The 20461-nt window shown below is 34.6% G+C and overlaps 5 protein-coding genes across 5 annotated transcripts; all 5 read left to right on the top strand.

Annotated features, from left to right (window-relative positions):
• Positions 1 to 3164: 3164 nt before the first annotated feature.
• Tsp_11696 (putative caspase recruitment domain protein) lies at positions 3165 to 8806 on the top strand. Its single transcript, XM_003372657.1, has 9 exons — positions 3165 to 3296; positions 3565 to 3862; positions 3978 to 4060; positions 4170 to 4340; positions 4500 to 4719; positions 4802 to 4963; positions 5052 to 5161; positions 5992 to 6120; positions 7511 to 8806. Exons 1-9 carry the CDS (start codon positions 3165 to 3167, stop codon positions 8804 to 8806), a joined length of 2601 nt encoding a protein of 866 aa, XP_003372705.1.
• Positions 8807 to 13002: 4196 nt separating this feature from the next.
• On the top strand, positions 13003 to 13702 carry Tsp_11695 (conserved hypothetical protein). Its single transcript, XM_003372656.1, has 2 exons — positions 13003 to 13114; positions 13578 to 13702. The coding sequence occupies exons 1-2, from the start codon at positions 13003 to 13005 to the stop codon at positions 13700 to 13702; spliced, it is 237 nt and encodes a 78-aa protein (XP_003372704.1).
• A 1523-nt stretch (positions 13703 to 15225) lies between these two features.
• Positions 15226 to 15852, top strand: Tsp_11694 (conserved hypothetical protein). The gene is made up of 3 exons (XM_003372655.1): positions 15226 to 15335; positions 15448 to 15556; positions 15658 to 15852. Exons 1-3 carry the CDS (start codon positions 15226 to 15228, stop codon positions 15850 to 15852), a joined length of 414 nt encoding a protein of 137 aa, XP_003372703.1.
• A 704-nt stretch (positions 15853 to 16556) lies between these two features.
• On the top strand, positions 16557 to 17030 carry Tsp_11693 (hypothetical protein). The gene is made up of 3 exons (XM_003372654.1): positions 16557 to 16595; positions 16714 to 16901; positions 16925 to 17030. The coding sequence occupies exons 1-3, from the start codon at positions 16557 to 16559 to the stop codon at positions 17028 to 17030; spliced, it is 333 nt and encodes a 110-aa protein (XP_003372702.1).
• A 611-nt stretch (positions 17031 to 17641) lies between these two features.
• Tsp_11692 (cyclin-L2) lies at positions 17642 to 20446 on the top strand. The gene is made up of 9 exons (XM_003372653.1): positions 17642 to 17884; positions 18065 to 18164; positions 18763 to 18904; positions 18962 to 19018; positions 19138 to 19160; positions 19648 to 19744; positions 19779 to 19896; positions 19966 to 20009; positions 20236 to 20446. The coding sequence occupies exons 1-9, from the start codon at positions 17642 to 17644 to the stop codon at positions 20444 to 20446; spliced, it is 1035 nt and encodes a 344-aa protein (XP_003372701.1).
• Positions 20447 to 20461: the final 15 nt, after the last annotated feature.

Below are 20461 nucleotides of genomic sequence, written 5' to 3'. Positions count from 1 at the left end.
ATTCGATATTGGAAAAGCATAATTAGTTTTGGTTTTTTAAAACTACTGTTGAAATCATTTGAAACAGTAAAAGAAAAAAAGGAAGTAATGTGAAAGATGAAGTCTTTAAACTTGATTTTCCTTAATAGCACAGTATGTCCATAATTGAATGAAAAATTAAAGACATTGGATAGTATAGATGGTGGAAAAGTGAGAAAAATACGCAACAAATATCAGTCCATTGAAAATGTGGAATTTTGAAATATGTTGAATTGAATACAATTAATACAAACTTTGGTTTTGTCTCATGCATGTGACGGTAAAAATTCTACTTTGACGATCAGGTATTTGGCGCTTGTGCAAACGACTGCAGTGTTGTTTGTAAATCAACTATATTTTCACACATTTCTAATTGAATTCTGAATTCTGTCTGTTAAACATTTATCATCAGTTTTTCCTAACATGATAACATTTTCCCATGCGAGCAAATTTCCATTTTGCTACATGTTGCCTGTTTCTTATTATGTCGTTATGATGGTATTTTGTTGAAAACAATTGTCAAGGTGACTAATGAAGCATAATGAATGGTATACCATTAAAATTAATTCTTTTTTCTATACTTACTACTTGCTATAGTATGCTTTATTTGTCAGCTGAAATGCTTTGCTTATTTGTATTTTGTAATATAATTTGTTCGATTGTTGTCTGTCAATTTATTTTTATTTATATATTATTTAGTTCTATAATGAATTCATTTCAAAATGAATAAAAAGATTCGACACTGCCGTCAATTTACACCAAGCATTATTATAGATCTTTTATTTTAAAATTCCATTTTCACCATTATCTCCATTTATTATTATTGTAATCGCCGTTGTTTTAAAGTAAAATAGAACGAATGTTTTGAAATGAAAAATTTCCATTTACACCATAATTATCAGGTGAAAAAATTAACATATTTACGCAAAGTATATTTATTATGCGTGCAGTGTATTTTTTTGTGTTCTATTAAATTTAATTTGAAAAAAGTTCAGGATTTTGTATTTGGCAACAGCAGATTTTGTTTCATGGTCAGACGAGTTGTCTAAAAAAATTGTCGAGTTGCATATTTTTTGTTCATGAAAAAGACAAAGTGGCACAATCGTGAATGTTTGACTTGACAATTTTCAGTCGTTGACAGTAATAATAATAACAACAATAAAAGTGGGTGCTTCTTTTTTTTTCACTTGTTTCAGATGAATGTGATCGATTGATTAATGATTGAATTTTAGTTTGAAATTTGCAGAAAAAATTATTTTTTTGAAATTCCACAAATTTACTTTGGGCGGTTTTTAATTTCTTTTCCCCCATCTAGTACCGTTAGGTAACGTTTTGAGATCCACTGCAAGCGATAGATGAAAAAAGAATTTATTTGTGCCAAATGGACGTTTGCATTCCTTGCGGGCATTGATTACCTTGAATGAATCAAATGAAAGTGTCCTTGTTGTTGTCGTTGCTTTCAATACAACAAGTCGGTATGGATATTGGTAATTTGTTTATGTTGTCCGTGTTGGATATTTTTTTTCCGCCAACTAGAGTTTCGTATGAGCATGAATTGTCATTATGCACAGCTTCCTTTATACGGATTGGTCTGTGTTCAAACTTGATTATTAAGAAATGTTACTGTAATACGGTAGAAATATGAACTTTTGACGGAGTGTGACAAGCAGGTGTATTTTTGTCCTATTTTTGGCAGTTCTCAGAATTCGTTGGTGATGAGAAATTTTCATTTCTCTCACTTTTCAACTTAATCATCATGTAAGTTCAACACTTCGGGTGGGAAAAGTGAAAGAAAAAAAATTTTTTTTTTTTGAAATTTTCTAAGATGATCATTTCTTAGTGGATTTTATTGTTGAATTAATTTCTATATTTCAATTTTTTTCAGTATGCAGTTTTTTGTTTGTAATAATTTCGCAGGATAGGTTAGAGGAAAAAAATTTTTTACTGTATTATTATTACTGTTTCGTTGAGATTCGTTCTACAGGAGCTGAGGATGTTTTGCTTGAGCAGCTGTGATTGTTATTGTTGCTAATGTTGTGGTGAGAATGTTTCGGTGTTGAATTTGGAAAAGTCGTCGGTTGAAAAATGTTCACAGTACCTATGTGTATGTATTGTACGTGAATTGACTGGCTGTGCTTTTTTTCTTGCCAAGCGAAAGAGAGTTCAGAAAATAACATTTGATTGTTGTTGTTTGTTGTATTGGATCAGTTGCTGTGCTAGCAAGCCGTGTTTATGTGCTTGTCGTTCACAAAATTTGGACGACAAATTTTGTAATGGAACAATAGCAGAAAGAATTTTGTGTCAGAGAACAAAAAACGAACACCTTGAACATGCTGCTGCTTGTAGAGGAGAATAACGAAGTGAAAAGCAGTTTTCATAGTGATACGAAGAGCAGCACATCTGGACAGCGAGCAGTGCTTGCCAGCCAATCAGCCAGTTGTGCGTTGTGGTGTTGGCCATTTGGGCGAAGGGAAAAAAAGCAATTTCAAAAATCAAATGACTGCTTGGCGAGCTTTGATGGATGACAAGTTGAAATAAATGAAAGGTAGATTTGGAAAATATTTCATTTTATTGATGTCTGTGTGGTGTGTGCTTGGTTGCTTGGAAATGTTCATTTGCAAAAGTATGCTGTCGTTGCGGTGACGATGATGATTCACCACTTTGCTACGGTGACTCATAAAATTTTGTTTGATCAGCTTGTTTTGAAACAGTTTGTATCGCGCTCTGCAAGCTTTTTCAATTATTCAGACATTTGACTTGCAATTGTTAAGTTGGTTGGTTGATTGGTTTTTCATTTTTCACTTGAGATGAACAGTTGCAAAATAATTCGGTTCACCTCTTCTAATAAAATATTGCCGCTACATTGAAGGAAACAGTTTTTCTGTCACATTGATATATCACATCAATAAATATGATGATCACTACTGCGAATTTGTTTTGACCCGTACTAGCTCACTGTTCTCAACGCACACTGCTGCTGTATTGTTGTACATATTGCATTGCAAAATTGTTGTTATTTTTTTTTGTTATTATTATTATTATTTATTATTAATGTTGTTTTCAGTTGAAATTTATTATTATTTTCTTTTTTCTGAATCTCAAGCTTGGCCAAATTTTCTGCGAGCGATTAGAGAACGCCGTGAGCGATGGATGATTGGCAACGGCAAGCTCTGGACAGCAATTTGATCGCATTAGCTGATAGTCTGGACTTGATCGAGCTGCTTCCATTTTTGCAACAGAAGGGTATTCTTCGCGAATATCACGTCGATGCAATCAGGGTAACGTAGATTTTTTTTATTTGATTTTAATTATAATTTTTTTTAAATCAAATTCCAAAGTTTCCGAATAAGAATGCTCCAAAACAAAAAAAAAACTACGAGGGGTTTGAAAATAAGCAGACAAAATATATTGTAGAAAAAATGAAAAAGAACTTTACTCGAATTGAATATTATTACGAAAAATTAGAAAATATTATTTTTTTGTTATTAAATTTTTTGATGAAGTGTGAATTTTGATTATGTTGAATGCAAAAAATGTACAATGCAGAAGAAGACGCCGTACGAAGCTCGGTTGGAATTTGTTAGTATTATCAAGCGTCGTGGTCCGAATGCGTTTGAAGCTCTTTGCGAAGGTCTTGCTCGGTCTGGTCAGACCCACTTGGAACAAGCATTACGCAGTTGCAAGTCTCCAAATCAGCCGGCCGAAATCAACAACGGCAGTGGCGGTGGTGGTCAGTTGGTGGAGTGTCCAGAAGAATTGAATTCCAATCCGCAAGAAACGAAATTACAATTGGTCAAAACGTCGGCCGAGCAGTATTATTTTGCCGAATCGATTCTTTTTTCCGGTATATAAAAATGATATTCTAAGCATATATATATATATATATATATATATATATATATATATATATATATATATATATAAGTATCAGTTTGTAATTTCGATTCAATTCGTCGTAGACGTGCCCATGACCGACGGACTGTTGAGTTGGTTGAAAGTGAAAAATGAAGGCACAATACCGGCCGACTACAACACCGTCGATGTAAGTAGTAATTCAACGTCAGTGCGAATATATATGGAAGAAAAAAATTTTTGTTATTCAGTTTTTTTTCTCTCTTACTTTTCAATTAATTATGCATTTCTATTTGCAGTGTTATAAGCATTCGAGCAAGCCGAAAGGTTTGGCACTGATAATCAACAATTGTGCATTTACGTGCGATTTGCCGAATCGCCTTGGATCGGATATTGATTGCAAAAATATTTATCGTCTACTTACTGACCTCGGCTACGACGTGATCAAAAAGCACAACTTGACAGCAAAAGTGAGCAATCAAAGTGTTGACTTTTTATCATCAATTTTTCTTGAATTTAAAATTTGTCCCCCTCTTCTTTTTCTCACTCACTCATTCAAATTTAATTGCTTAATTTTGATATATATATATATATAATGGAAATTGGATTTTGTTTTCTATTTGTTGCAGGGTATTGTGGAAACGATGGTCAAATTTTCTCTGAACAAAGAACACGAACGCTGCGATTCGGCTGTTGTGGTCATCTTGACACACGGTCTCGAAGGTGAAATATACGGAAGTGACGGGGGCTTGGTTTCAGTTCAAAAGATGATTCAACTTTTGGATGCTGTCAATTGTCCAGCTTTGAAAAATAAGCCGAAATTGTTCTTCTTGCAAGCTTGTCGTGGACGTACGTTTGTCGTTTGAAAACCGCTTGCTGTTGTTCGTTGTGTTCGGCTTTGTTGTATGATTTTTTTGTGGATAATTTTTAGAACGTTATGATTCTGGCCACGATGTGATCGATTCTGGTGATGCCATCGGCAGTGCGAATGCTCGGTGCAAATTGAACTCGTTGGACGAAAATGATGCTGCCGCGTTGCGTCGCAAAGTCCCTACCCAAGCCGATATTTTGATCGCCTATTCCACCACTCCTGGTGACAAAATTTATTTATACAATATTATTTATTTCTTCTCTATTTCAATATTTCAAAAAATTTACAAACAAATCTATTATTAATTAAGGTTTTGTCAGTTGGCGTAATTCGTTGCGTGGTACTTGGTTCATACAAGCAGTGTGCGAGGTGTTCAGCGAGTACGCATGGAAAGAAGAAGTGCTTCACTTGTTTACAAGAGTGGGTTCCATTTATTCTTTCATCTGCTATATAGGGGTGGGTTGGATAAAAAAATTTTTTTTTTCAATTCGTTTTGTCATTTTTTCCAGGTAAACGATGTAGTTGCTTCGAAGATGAGTTCATGCGGCAGTGTACAAGTTCCGGAGCCGTGTAGTCGATTGCGTAAAAAATTTTACTTCTTGCCGGGATACTACGAATAATTGGAACAATTCAAATACTACTCACCTCACCAATATGTTGCTTATTATTATTATTATTTATTTTTTTAACTTTTATTTCTAACTCAAATAACTAACTGGTCACGTTTCCAGAAACCTCATCCTCATATTATTATTATTATTATTACTGGCTCAACTTATTTACGAGGTACGATGCCATTTCACTACAATTTATTATTTATTTTACATGGTATGAAAGTAAAATTTTTCATGCTCATTGATGGCAGTTGTAGTATACCTTTAGCATTATTGTACGTGTAACTTTTCCACGCATATTTATTATTATTATTATGAGTTTTTACGAAATATTTTTCATCCTGTTTTTTAACTGGATTGTTGTAAAATTGGCCATTTTTTTTGGAAACAGCGACTGACTGTACTGTTCGACTGTAACAGTATTCTGTTGAACACAGTCTGTATATATATATATTTATTTATTTTTCAGTTGATTGTGTGATTGAAGATGTCGACTGTGTTCTCAAAAATCAAACTTCCCCCTGGAATTACATTTGACGAACTGATCGACTCTGCCAAAGATTGGGCTCAGGTATTTTTTCTTTTATTTCTTATAAATAACGTATTTTTCAATGATTTTTTTAAAAATTGTTTCAGATTCACGGTCTTTGCATACGACTACCTGGAAAATATGAAAACAGTGACGAAGTACAGCTTGCCCCTTTCACTCTTTTACCATCTCCATTTTCGAAGAGCTGTTTCGACACTGCCGTCAATTTACACCAAGTATTATTATACATCTTTTATTTGAAAATTCCATTTTTTACCATCATCTCCATTTACTATTATTATTATTATTATTATTATTATTATTAATGTCATCATTTTAAGTCATCGTCAGTAAAAGAATATTATTTTGAAATGAACAATTTTCAATTATACCATAATTAGCAGATAAATATAATATGCCTTTTTTTTTCATAATTTTCAGAAAAATTAAACACATTTAAATTTAAAAATAATAGTAAATTAAGCTTTTGAAATAAAAAAACGATTAAATTTTTGAAGCAATTTACTGAAACTTGATTGTCTAGTTTTTGATGTTATTTTTTTTTTCATTGTTATTAGCATTGTGCTTGTTACATTTGCAAATTTCACTGTTAACAATTAATTATGGAAAAATGATCTGAAAATCGAATTGATTATTTATTTTCAATTCAATGTTGCGCTTCATCATTTAATTCGATTAGCAGAAAGATTCCATTTGTTGTTGTTGTTGTTATTTTTGTTTTTAAAATTTTCTACCCCGTATAATAGGCAATAGGTGTGTATATGGTTCGTTCGGTGCAGTGCTTGCGTAGAATCGATTGATCGTTTTAGTTTGCTTTGTGTGCATACTGTTTCTGTGCTGTAGTAAAAGATACTGTATCAACGAACCTTGAACAATAGTGAAAACGATGCGATGAATGACCGTGACGGATGGCCGGCCGGCCGTTCGCTTTTCTATACTGTGAAGCAGAAATTTTCTGATAAGCGGTTCTAGTCAAATTTTCACTGTTCATCGTCATCATTTCATTTTCGAATGACTTGTATAATATAAGAAGTGGAAATGGAATTGGAAAAATTCTCGCACTCCACTTGGAATGTGTTGGTTGTTTTGTTGAACAAGTTTCGTCTAGATCAGCTGCAAGTTTTCAACTATTTTAAGTTTAAAGTTTATTGAATGTTTTTGGTTTATTTGGTCATTTTTTCGACAATAATATGGGGCAGTGTTTCAATCGGATGTGTTCCACGTGGACAAGCGTTTAACAATGGAGAGAATAAGCAAAGTGTGCTTTTGTAAATTTTGTGAAAGTTCATCGCTTCTAAAATTGGATGCTGCTTTATTTCAAGCCACCAGGCCAGTAGTACATTTAAGCAGCATATTTTTTTTCTTGAAAAAACATAAAATTATGTATATATTTGTTGATATATCGACGGAATGAAGTGAATTATATGTAATTATGAGAGAGTCATTTGAGAAATTGCACAGAGAATAATGATGATAATAATATTGTTTCAATTTTTTTTTTAAACTGCAGATGGGTATTGTTGCTTTCGATGTATATATATATATATATATATATGTTTTGAAAATTGTGATAATTTTCATATTTTTTTGCAAATATTTTTCTAGGCAATGATGGCAGTATACCATCAGATAGCGTTTGATTATGACTTTATGGAAGATGCTCTGTCTCCGGTGATGCTTAGTGATGTATTTGTTTCGAAACTTTTTGGAATTTATCGTGCAGTGATGAAGCACGGCAACATGATGTCACGTCTGGTGTTGAACATTCAACGTTGCGATTACATGATGCAGGAAGAGCCGAACAGTTCGTACAGTCTTAAACAGGTGGAGGTGAATCACGTTGCTGCCAGTTTTGCCGGACTGGGCGTGCGTTGTCGTCAGTGGCACCGGTTGATGTTGAGTCAAATGGTGGAAAATGCGAAGTTGGATCTGCTGCCGGAAAATCACGCTCTGGAAACAGTGGCTTTGGGACTGTTGTCCGCCTGGCGCGCATATGGTCATTCGGAGGCGATCATTTTGATCATGGTCGAGGACGAGTTGCGCAATTTTGCCGATCAACGGCTTGTAGAATATGAAATTCAATCGTTGGCGGAATTTCAGCACGTCCCAATGAGGCGATTTCGTCTGACTGATTGTCCCGGCAATGTAGCGGTGGATCGACGTGGTCGGCTGATGTTGAACGGCGTCGAAGTGGCCGTCGTTTATTATAGAACGGGCTATTTGCCCAAACATTTCCCAAACGAGGATGTGTGGAGTGCATTTTTGCAAATTGAACTGTCCGAAGCGATCAAATGCCCCTGGATTGGTTTTCATCTTGCCGGCATGAAAAGGATGCAGTTGTTGTTGAGCAATTCGGACACGCTGCGCAGCGTCATCGACAAGACCAAACTGCTGGTTTGGCCTGTGAATCTGAAGCAGAAGATTTTGGACGACGACGACGACGAGATGTACCGTCAGATGAAGAGCGTCACCGTCCCCATGCACGATCTTGACGCGTCGAAAGCCGGCGCGGATGAATTGATGAAACACGTCGACGCCAATGCCGACAATTTCGTCCTGAAACCCCATTTAGAAGGGGGTGGCAATAATTTTTACGGCCAAAATTTGATTAAACAACTGAACCAACTGTGCAGTAACGAACGCTCAGCTTATGTGTTGATGGAACGAATTCGACCACCGACCTTTGACAATTGGATCATTCGCGCCAATATTCCAGCCGAACAGACGTCGGTGGTTTCAGAACTGGGCACTTTTGGCTATTCGTTAGCCAATGGACAGCAGATTATCAGTTGCAGCAGGGACGGTGGCTTTTTGTTGCGCACCAAGCCTAGCAAAGAAGATGAGGGCGGCGTGATGGTCGGTGCTGCCGCTTTGGATACTCCGCATTTGTTGTTGCCTTGATTATTTTCCTTTTCTTTTCTCGTTGGAAATTAGAATTCAATATGAATCACTTACACTGGCACCAGTAGGAAATTCGCAGTAGCTGTATCAAGTTGCAGTCGCAAAATGGATCCAAAAAATGTGTGCATCTTATCATCTCATTGTTCCTTTCATCTTTTAAACTGGTGGGTAATTCTGCTTATACAGTTTTTTTATACACATGGATTTTTTCTCCTATACGTGCGCAGAAAATTTTGTACATGAAAAAATTCCCTGCAATTTACGCCAAATGTTCCAATGCAGTGGTTCTGGAAGTTTGGGTCGCGTAAAATATTTCAAATGCAGCAGTAGTTGTTGTCTTTAACTTGGTTTGGAAACTTTTAATTGTTGGATGAACAATTGAACTTTTCGATTCAATTACCGATCACTTGAGAATCACTATTTCTGTCCGGCTACTCACAGCACGCAGATGTTGTCCGTACCACAAAAGCAGGTGGAGAATTTATTAATCGATTTGTCTGAAGATTCTTCGTTTAAAATCAATTTTGATCGTACAAGATTAGTACAGTTTTGGCTGTCAGTTGAAAACCCATGTCCAACTTTTTCCACCGAAGCATTGTAAAAGTGCTGCTTCCTTTTACTACTTCTTCGTACGTGTGCGAAATTTGATTTTCATCAATGATTGGAATATATAATATATATATAGATATAACTAACACGTGTTAGTGTGGACGTAAAAGTAGTCATCAGTCAAAACAGAAAACAACCCCTTTGTTCGCATACACACCTCATCATGCATTTGACCAATAAATAAACATTATAATTAGGTGTATATATATACATATATATACGTCAAACGTACGCGGTTCAGATGCTTGCTTTCTCAAACATACCGTCATGAAGATTCACTGAAAAAGAATCCAAAACTTCACGAGAGAGCGACTTCATGCTGCTTAAGCTGTAGCCTTACTAAGTGATTGCACTCTGTCAGTGTTCCGTTATATTTCTGAAACGGAATTAAAATACAATATACCTACTAAAAGTAAACATAGAAAGTTCAATTAAAATAGAACAAAAAAAATGTATGCGTACGCAATTAATTTTTCATATTTAGCTTTTAATATGAATCATATATTTATCAGTTTTATAAATTCATTACTGACACGAAATAATTTTCATAATTAGTAGTGAATAAATAATTGTGATTTATTGATGCTTTGTACAACTGAGTTGGTGATATGCATCTTTGTAGAGTAATTTTATCCATTTTTGATGCCAAAATGAAGCATTCTATCAAAATGAACATAACTGAAAATTATTTCATTTATTTTATAAATTATGCAATAAAGAAGGAAAACATGAAAATTGTATTGTATTGTATTGTATTGTATTGTATTTTGCTTTTCACAGTAATTAATGTTTTTATAGTTTGTCTTTTGTTTAAGTTATGCATTGTTGGTGGTAATCAGTTGAATGATATTACTTATCCGCTTTGTTTTCACAATTATTATTGGTATAAATAACATTATTCACTTTTTACTCGAGGCTACTGTTTTACAATATGCCATTTACATGTGTCTATGCTGGTGCACGATTTTATATTTCATCAACATTCCCTACAGTTTACCGATCTGTTGCACTGAACATCATTGTAGTTTTTACACAGCTATCTGCTTGAATATCTATGTTTATTTGCTATTTCTACTGTACCAGATTACAGTTGAGATATGTGAACAAATTAAGTTGAGTAAATTTCAATTTTTATTCTGCTAGTTTACCGTATGTATGATTTTCAAATGATCTACTGCTTGCTTCTCTTGGGAAATTGAAATTCACCGCAAGCTTATTTTTTCTGTTAGCAAAATTCCATCATCTCAGTTTCAATTCATCACGTTGATCCCATTTCACAGGATGTTTTGTTTCATTTATCTCTTCTATAAATTGTATCAAAAATTTATCGTGAGTTATTGTTTTAAATTTTTCATTTCAAAACCTTTTTCATATATTAATGTATTTTTCGTTTTCAATTTTAGTTTTCTAACGTGCATCTCAATTACAGCTTTAGTGTCATCTCAAAATGTTCTCTAATATTTTACTATGGTTGATTACCTTTGAATTTATATCAAGATGATAAAATAACAAATAATAATAAATCTAATAAAAACATATCAGAGTATTTTGTGATTATTTCGTAAAATAGATGTATTATACAAGAATATTTTCAAAACATAGTAAGGCAGGATATTTTTTAAAGTAGTCATTTTTCTAAAATGTTGATCATTTGATGATGATGATGATCTCTTATTAAATTAAAATGTTAAAATGTGTGTTGTGAAGTTTCATTTTAGCTGTTCAGCGTATATGATATGTGATACTGTTGTCTGTATGATGCTTTTATAAGTGAAGATATATAAAAACAATAATTTGAATTAGCATTGAAAATTAGCATTTATCTGCTTTGAGTGTTACAAAATTTTAACTACTAAAGCGTATGAACAATATTTATAATTTGAAAATGAAAATCAATAAAGTAATCATTGTAAAGCTCTAGGTGAAGTTAGAAATTTTTTGAAAATTTTAAACAAATGCGAGCTAACTGCTACTTTCACAATGAGTTTTTTTAAAAGATTAAAAACTGAAGTAGAAGCTGATGCTTAAAAATTTAAGTTATTTTGCGAAACTTTTGAAGTTGATCCCATTTAATGAAATTCAATTAAATAATAAAATTAATGAAATAAATTTAGACCTCGTCATTCCGGAAGAATACAAGTATCTAAATGACGGGGGAAAATTCCACTTGGTAGATGCGGTGCACGAGTGACTGATCTGCATACTGATCATTGTTATTTTTGATTCTGAGGGGTTGGCAATTGATGGCACGTTTAGCGCAGTTACAACATTATTTGCCCAACTTTTTGCCATGGACTGCAGGAGAGAAGATTCATTTCTTCCTATGGCCTACGCTTTGCTGCCTATAACAGACGTCTAACACTTATCTAAGCATGTTCAGTGCTTTGAAAGAAATAATTCCCGGACTTGCTCCCAAATGTATAATTATGGACTTTGAACGTTCTGTTTTACTTTCAGTACAGAAGCAGTTCCCAAACCATTTTACATTTCACTGATAACAAAACATTATCTCATTGCTCAATTTTATTCTTGTAAGTTTGCTTTTGCATTTTACTTCTTCAGGTTTATGCTGATCAACAGGTTGTTTTCCACAGCAACTTTTCTGTTTACCATAAGGCTTCTGAACTAGACAGATATATAATATATAATCTTTCATTTTACAACAAATCTGAACTTTATTGCAATATATACCATGAGCAAAGATGGGCAGTACAATAAGTCCATTTCTAAATTTGGAGACATTTTGCCACGGCGAGCAACTAATCTTTGTATTGAAAAAAATGGATTGCCTGTAATATCGCAATAATAATGTGCTACATTAAGCCATCATTTGTATCTTTATTCACAACTCGTATTTATCAGTATGATCTGTGCACTTCAGCGTGCAGCTGTTCCCTTTTGTGTATTAGCTTATGTTGATTCTTTGAGATGCAAATTGAATTTCATTATTATTTATTTCCATCATTCGAAAGATATCTCACAAGCTAGTGATGAGCACTGAGAAGTGAATTAAAGAAAAATGTAATTGACAGTCTTGTTCTTTACAAATTAAATATCTTTATTATCCAATTGCATTATTCTACAAAAATACAGAAGCAACAAATGAACAGACTGAAAAAGAGATAACTGAACAAAGAGATGTTAAGTAAACGTGTTTATCTAAGTCATTTTTTGTTTTCATAATTTGACATGTAATGACTTTTTACGATGGTAACAGAGCTAGTCTTGTTCGCTAGCTTGACAATGAAGAAAGATGTACAGCAATTATCACGAGTCAGGTCAACATTCAGCAGGAAGGATTTTCTAAAATTTTACTAGACCAACAAACATGTGCTGCAGTTAAATTTCCCCTAAGCTGGGCATAAGCATTTTCAGTTCAACCTGTGTAGCGGCTACACTATATCTGAGAAATTTTTCACAGATCATCGATATAATGTGAAATCAGTGCATACTGTACTGAATACTCCTCAAAATTTTACGTTACCTTACAGAAGCTGGCATTTCAATATTTCTAACCATTATGATGCCATATAAATGTACTACTAGACAAATTCAAGCAGTGCTTTTGGTGGTCTGCATTTTTCACAATGCTGCAGACGCTTTCTCAAATGAACAACTTACTGTTTGACCCAGGCAATGAACCTCATGATAGTGTCCAATTACCATTCACGCTTAATAATGGGAATGAAAGTTATGGCGGTAAATGAAAGATCAATGTATGCTTCATGCCTGTCGACGATGATAATCCGCAATGATTATATTTTGGCAGCGCAGATGAGTTGCTAGAGCAAGATAATAGATACACCCATAATGGAGTGAACTTGAGATGATAAATAACTTTCTTTGCTTTCAGTTTTGTTTGGTAAAATGATTTCGAAATCCAACATATCCTTTTTGATCTGGAATGTTGAACCATCGTAATACAAGAATTGCAACTTTAATGTTTAATCAACCCAGTAGTCGGTTTTACTTTAGATATTGAAAAACAAATTTAATACAGTTTACACAAAATGTATAATCACCGATGCTTATTTTAAACAGAATTCCAGATTTTATTTTTTATTTAAATGAAACATAAGAAAAAAAACAAGAACTCTTGTGAATAGGAGCGAAAGAAAGATTGGAATGATTAATTTTTTTTGCAAGCCAAAAATATTTTCAGAGAACAGGCAGGCAAAATCAGAAAAGTATTTTGATGCTAACATTCAACAATCACCACTCCCAGTTTCAGCTGAAAACTGCAGATGTGGACAATTTATCAATTTTACGTTTTCCCTTTGTACTTGAATAGCTTTCAACTAGCCTTAATTAGTACAATATCTGACAAACAGAAAAAAACCTTAGGCGTAAATCTTATTTAATTGTTAGCTAAGAAGGTAATTTATATGATGAGTGAAAGCAACTGTTAGCTGACATTTCTTTTGAACAGTATTTATGAACGCGGGCGGATAAATGTAAAGCATTTTGGATCAATTTTCTTCTTTCAAAATCAACAAAGGCATTGGTGCCACAAAGAATATCACAAGTTGATCTTGAATTGTTGATAAAATGACAAATGGAAAATAAATGTTGTTACAGAATGGTATTTAAAATGGAATTCAAAATAAGAGTTATTTCGAGATATAAGCTATCTAATCCAACTCTTGACTGCTCCTTAGCCGCTTACTCACTATCGCTTTTTTCTCCAACTGAATAAAATTGAATTCTATTTCATAAATTGGTTTTGAATTATCTACAGATAACTAACTCATACAGTCCATTTTTTAGTCATTTTTAAGTTCCATTCTAAAAAATTTTCAAACAGCTGTGTGTTTAGCGTGAATTTCCTTGCGCTCTTTTCCCCATCATTTCTTTGAGATTTTTTAGATGATAAAAGTAATAATGATGTAGTTCCGTTATAAAACAAAAACAGTGTTATAATAATTGGGAAATGTGATTATTTATGTCCATATAAGGGAATTTAATAATGAAGCGCCCCATATTTGGGAAAACTTTGTCAATATGAAAATGCAACAATCAAAAAGAAAAACATTTTGAAAAACGTTTTTCGCCGTTTTCACAAAACAGCCCAGACTATAGCCCATTTACCATTCGCCAGTCCTAGTTTTAACTCAAAACTGCAGCTGGGGACAATTTATCACTAGTTGATTTTCCCATTGTATTAAAATCACCTTTAGCTACTGTTGAAATAGAGCCTACGGATCTCCTCTAAACGCTATGCAAATATTGAGTCGTTCATTATTTGCATAGAGTAACTAGTAATTGATCACATATATAAGAGCGACTAACGAGCATGCGACGTTACTACGAACTAGAGACTTCATGCCTGAAGGTCACTCGTATACTTTCAGTCTGTCTCATTTCTCGTGTATTAGTTGTTACTTCCTGGTATAATAAACTGTTATAAGTATTTTTGTTTGCTTGACGCTGTTTGCCGTCAGATATTTTCAACAGCTACTCATCAGAACAATTTCTGACAAACAGAAAAGCATTTCATGCATAAATCTTATATAATTGCTAAGTAAAACGTAATTTATCTGACGGGCGGAAACAACTGTTTGTTGACACTCTGAAACAGTATTTACGCACTCAGATAGGAAAAAGTAAAGCTTTTGAAAGCGGAAAGAAAGGAATGGATAACACGAAGCAGAAAAGCTGTTAAAACGGCTTCAAATTCACTTCGCAGTGGATATTCCATACTTTGATGTTAGCATTTGTGCGTGATCAATTTTCTTCTTTCAAAATCAACAAAGGCATTGGTGCCACAAAGAATATCACAAGTTGATCTTCAACTGCTGATACAAAGACAAATGGAGACGAAAGTTGCAAAAGACAGTAAACATATTTTTATTTGCTTTTCACATTATCCAATTATTGATCAATCGCATGCAACTCTTCAGCGAGCAGACAATCACAAAAAGTTCTGTTGTTAACAGACATTTCAGTCTTGAATGTCTACGATTTTTTGTCAGAGTTTGAAACAGAGATAATATCAGATGATGAAGACATCATACTGTATGATTTTGTGACAGTAGTTCGGACGAATCAGGCGGAGAAACTTCCCATACTGGCAGTCGTTGTGTATCCAGAAATGGTACTACCTGGACTACAGAACCACTTGCGGCAAGCAGGAGAAAGGAAGTTTACAATATCTTGCGTACTGCTTCTGAAGATCAGCAATAGACTGTAGTTCTTTTCGTTTCATGGCTTTGGAATAATTAAATTATGTCGATCAATAAAAGACAGTCCCAGAAGCAGACGCCACAGAGCAGAGTGATAAAGTTAGAGCAACATCACCACGACGGCCGTTCAGCAGCATAGCGAGTAGCAGAATGAAGTGTAGCAGACGCAGGCTGACAACTAACAACTGCTGTGCTTCTCTAAATAACGAAGAGGAGGAAGAAGAACGAAGCTACCGTAAGCCGACCGGTACTTGAAGATCAGGAAGGAGTACGGTGGAACGGATTATTATTAGCAGCGAGAGTCTGGTGTCTGGCGTTTGCTAAATACGGTGGTGGTCGTTGTTGTTATTGCGAATAAATACTGTATTCTTGATCTGTGCTTTGAGTGCGAGAATGTTTCCAACAAAGCGTGAATTAGGGAAAAGGGACGGCAGGGCCGGTAGTAACCGGACGGACGATATAGACGCGGAGATGAACCCACAGGTCAACACCGGCGCGTCGTCATTCGGTGATGACTGTGGCAGCAACCCTTATGAGGCGAGGAATGAGCCCGCCCGGGAGAGCGGGTCGTTACAGAAGAAAGTGCAGTAAATGTTGTTCCTGTTCAATCAGAATCATCCAAGCAAAGTTGGATTTTCGAGGGCTTGTTGAATCGCTTCATTCTAAATGGCTAGAGAATTTGTGTAATTGAAGCATATTTCTGAAATATTTCAATTTGCTAATGACATGGCTTTGCCATTTTTGCTTAAATTTAAAATTTACCTCGCAAATGCAAACATACGTGGAGCAGTTGAGCCTTAATATAATGATAATTGTAGCAGCAGAGTGCTTGCAATTCCGACTGTCAGGTTCAGTAGCTGACTGTAGGTCTTCGCGCTAGATTCAACGTTGGCGAAATTTGCGCGTTTCACTGAACTGTTACTTTCTACGGTAAACAGTCCAGCGTCGGTAATAGCCGTATGCAAACAATTACGGTTATCGAGGATGAACAAACAAAGGTAAAAAATGCAGTCTCTTCGTTAAAATCTTCGTTGGTTCTTTCGAAAAGTCCTCCACTACGCTCTCTTCAGCTTCTGTTGACCACTACTTTTTTTCGATGTTGGCTAATTTATATAGAGCCAGGGAGACCCAGCCGCGCGATACGTATATGTCATAAATCTGCTCCAATTGTTCTTCTGTCGATCGTCTGGCGCACGGCTGTTTCAGAACCACGGTCCCAACTCATGGATCATAGATGCCTGTTCCTCCACAACTGTCTATATTGAAGGGCAGAAATGGGGGCTTCATGTTGCCTGTCGTGTTGTGTGATTTTCTGTTCTTTTAACAGAGTATCGGGCTTTGCTGTGTTGCGCAAACCACCTGATGCACAGTCAAGATTCGACCTTGGACGGGCCTCCTCGACCTATATGAATGGGCGCAGCAATGCAGTGTAAAATGATTTCAATGTAGTTCGTAGGGAGAAAGTGCAATAGCCCATAGCATGCTGTGCTTGTATCTGGTGTTGTTGGTGGAGTTGTGAACTTAAGAAATAAATCTATTTACGGAGCATTTGTGTTTCCCTGGTTGGCACTCTCGCCAGAACTTGAGTAGCCGCGATCATCCATGCATACAGTCTATTACCTGAACATCAGAAGGTTGTTCCTCAAGAATTGGCGGAACAAACATCATTCTTATAACTGTACTCAAATATGCATTTGAGTAGTTGTATTTTGTAAAATTTTATTGTTTTTAAATGGATCAACAGTTCTTTTTTCTGTTACTGCTTACAGTTTACAAATTTACAAAGCCATTTTCTGTTTGCCTTGCGATAATAATACTTAAATTACTCCATTTGTAAAGAATAAATAATTCAGAAAATATTATTTTAAATTAAATAATTATTTTATATAAAATGTGAAAGTTTATAATTAACTGCTCAAAATAATCTATATTGTTAGAATTCTATCAGTAATTATTTTACAGTAATTATAAATAAGTAGGTTAACATGCTTACTGTAGGTTTGTTGTTCAGTTCCTTGTTCGTTGTAAGTGGTATCAGTTGACGATGTCTAAACAAAGTGCAGTCGCATATGATTATACGGATAAGGAAGTAAGTGCAGCGTATTTCAATCTTCCCAGGCTGTACTCAGGCGTGTCGATCACGTTGGAAAATCCAATTCTTCCTGCGGAAATTCTTAGCAATCCGCCATCGTTAGCCGACGGAATGGACTATGAAACGGAACGTGCTATTCGTTTCTGTGGCTGCGACCTCATCCAACGTGCTTCAATTCTTTTACGTTTACCTCAGGTGAGATTTCAGTAAGTGTTTTTTTTGCCTTCTCAAATATTGCTTTTAGGTGGCTGCAGCTACGGGTCAGATTATTTTTCACAGATTCTTTTATGCCCGTTCCTTTCTTCGGTGTACTTTTGATGTGAGCATTTATGTTACGTTTATTGTTTTATGTTTTATTGTTTTTATTTGTTCAAGTACGTTTGTATGGCATGTATTTATCTGGCGAGCAAAATTGAAGAATCTCCTCGTCGTATCCGTGATGTAATCAATGTGTTTCATCAGTTGAAGCAGCGACGTATGATTAAACAAGGATTACTATCGGAAAACAAGTGAGTTCTTTTCTTTTTTGTTGATGAACTTATTTATTTCTCATCTGCCTTCATATTTGAGCCTCAAGGAATTGTTTTAGTTTTTTGTTGGGTCAATTTTTCCCTGTATGATGACTTTTTGTTTGTTGCGTCCAAAATTTTTTTATTTTTTAGTTTTCTTAAATATCTGCATAATAAGTGCTGTCGTGTTGAGTTCTTTATTCCGTGCATAAATAAGTATCTATTTTGATGTATTTTGGTTGAATTAATCATATGAGGGTGTTGGAATGGTTTGCACTCGATTATTACTAATTAACATGTCCTTTTGATATGGTAAAGAATTGAGTTTAGTTTCCTGCATTAGTGTGAATGAAGTTAGGTAAGCGATGAGATTTCTCATTTCTTGATTAGTGATTTTCTGGTCTCTTGGAAATAAAGAAACTTGTCAGTCTGCGTGATTATCTCTATGAATCGAATAGTTGATTTGCGATATCATTGTTGCTTTTAGCATTGCTGTAATTATTCAATATCCATAGCAATCTAAGGTATGTTGAAGCACTGAGTAATGTAATTTTTGTTCTCTAGCCGCTAGAAGTGTTCGGCGCGGCTGTCAAGCATGTCCAATTGTTCGGACTATCCGCATGTACATCAGCAACGCGGTGTGTCCGCATGATGTGATCGGCTGTACTTTCAACCTGTGCGACCACACATACACACGGCTGGTGCAGTTACAGACCGGCCTGATTAATTATTAGGAAATTTTTAAACACAAAACGTTTTATAGAACCAGAGCTGATGGTTCGTATGCTGTACGTTTTATCGCATTTTACTTCCGTTTGACGTTTTAATAATTTTTTTATAGCCTACACATATTGACGTGGAATTTTGGAAATTTATGGTAGTTTTTTTATTAGCTTGAATCAATTCGAATGTATTTTGCTTTTTTTGTTTTATTTTTAGAAAATTAATATTTGGAAATCAAGGTTTTATTTTTATTCATTTTTGAATTTTAATAGTGTTTTTATTTCAAGTAATGTTTTTTATAGTTTTTAAATGTTTTGTATTTTCATTGCTTTTAGCCTTAACTGACAAATTGACACGATCATTTAAGATTGATTAAATTTAAAGTTACATTTTTGTTTTCAATTGTTCCGTAATTAGCTGTAAACGTTTGAGATTTTACAAAACTTTCAAAAATGTTTGTTTTGAAGTCTTTTGGAATGAAAGAGCATCTTTGATCGACACTAATTGAATCGCTTCCTTCGCAAGATTGAAGTTTCACGTTGGCATTTTGACAGTGATGACAACTATGCATGGTTACTTCAGCAAAATTTTGGTAAGCTCAGAATTGCCAGAAAATGATTAAGACAAAAGTTTTACCAGCCGGAACTTTTGGACATCTTTTATACGATTATTATTTTTAATGGTTGTTAGATTTCAAAATTTTTTATATTTATTCATGATTTTTAGAATTGTCAACGGAAGTAGGATGTGATTTAATGTGCAGTATTGCCATCAGTTTTAAGTGCCATTTTGTGCTTCAACGTGTTATTAATGCTTTTAACTTGTTTTGTCGTGGTATTTGTGAAACTTTTTTGTAGGATTTTGCCGTGCGCTTTAGATCATCGTTATGTTTTTCTGAAAAATGAAGTAATCAAAGCAGAACGTCGGATTTTGAAGGAACTTGGATTTTGTGTCCATGTGAAGCATCCTCACAAGGTAAAAGAAATTTGTTGATTTACGCATTATAAATAATGTTTATTGTGAACTGTTTAAAATGTGTTTAAGCTGATTTATGTCTTTTTGAAAGCGTTGAACACTTTGGACAACTTGTCTGTGCTGCAGAAAGCATGGTATGATTTATTCATTTTTTGTTGAGTTAATATTTCAAGTTAAGTTACGTTTACGTTATTGTTTGCACTGTTTGTTGAATTTATATTTTCAGGAACATTTGCAGATATTTTTTTTTGTATTTTTAATTAATGGAATTTTTATACTTGAATAATTATCATATATGCAATTTGACTTGGTTGATTGATTATTTATTGGATTATTCAGGAACTTTATGAACGACAGTCTACGATCGGACGTGTTTTTGCGTTACGCACCGGAAACAATCGCTTGTGCTTGTGTTTACATGGCGGCACGTGCGTACTCAATTCCAATGCCGTTGGAGAAGCCTTGGTGGCGATTATTTAATGCATCGGATCGAGAAATTTACGATATTTGTTTTCGCATTTTGGGCTTGTACAGGCAAAAATATGTATGACTATTGGTTTTGCAG

Source organism: Trichinella spiralis (assembly GCF_000181795.1).
Source record: "Trichinella spiralis strain ISS 195 chromosome Unknown Scfld8, whole genome shotgun sequence".
NCBI lineage: Eukaryota > Metazoa > Nematoda > Enoplea > Trichinellida > Trichinellidae > Trichinella > Trichinella spiralis.
This window is presented reverse-complemented; position numbering and strand designations above follow the sequence as displayed.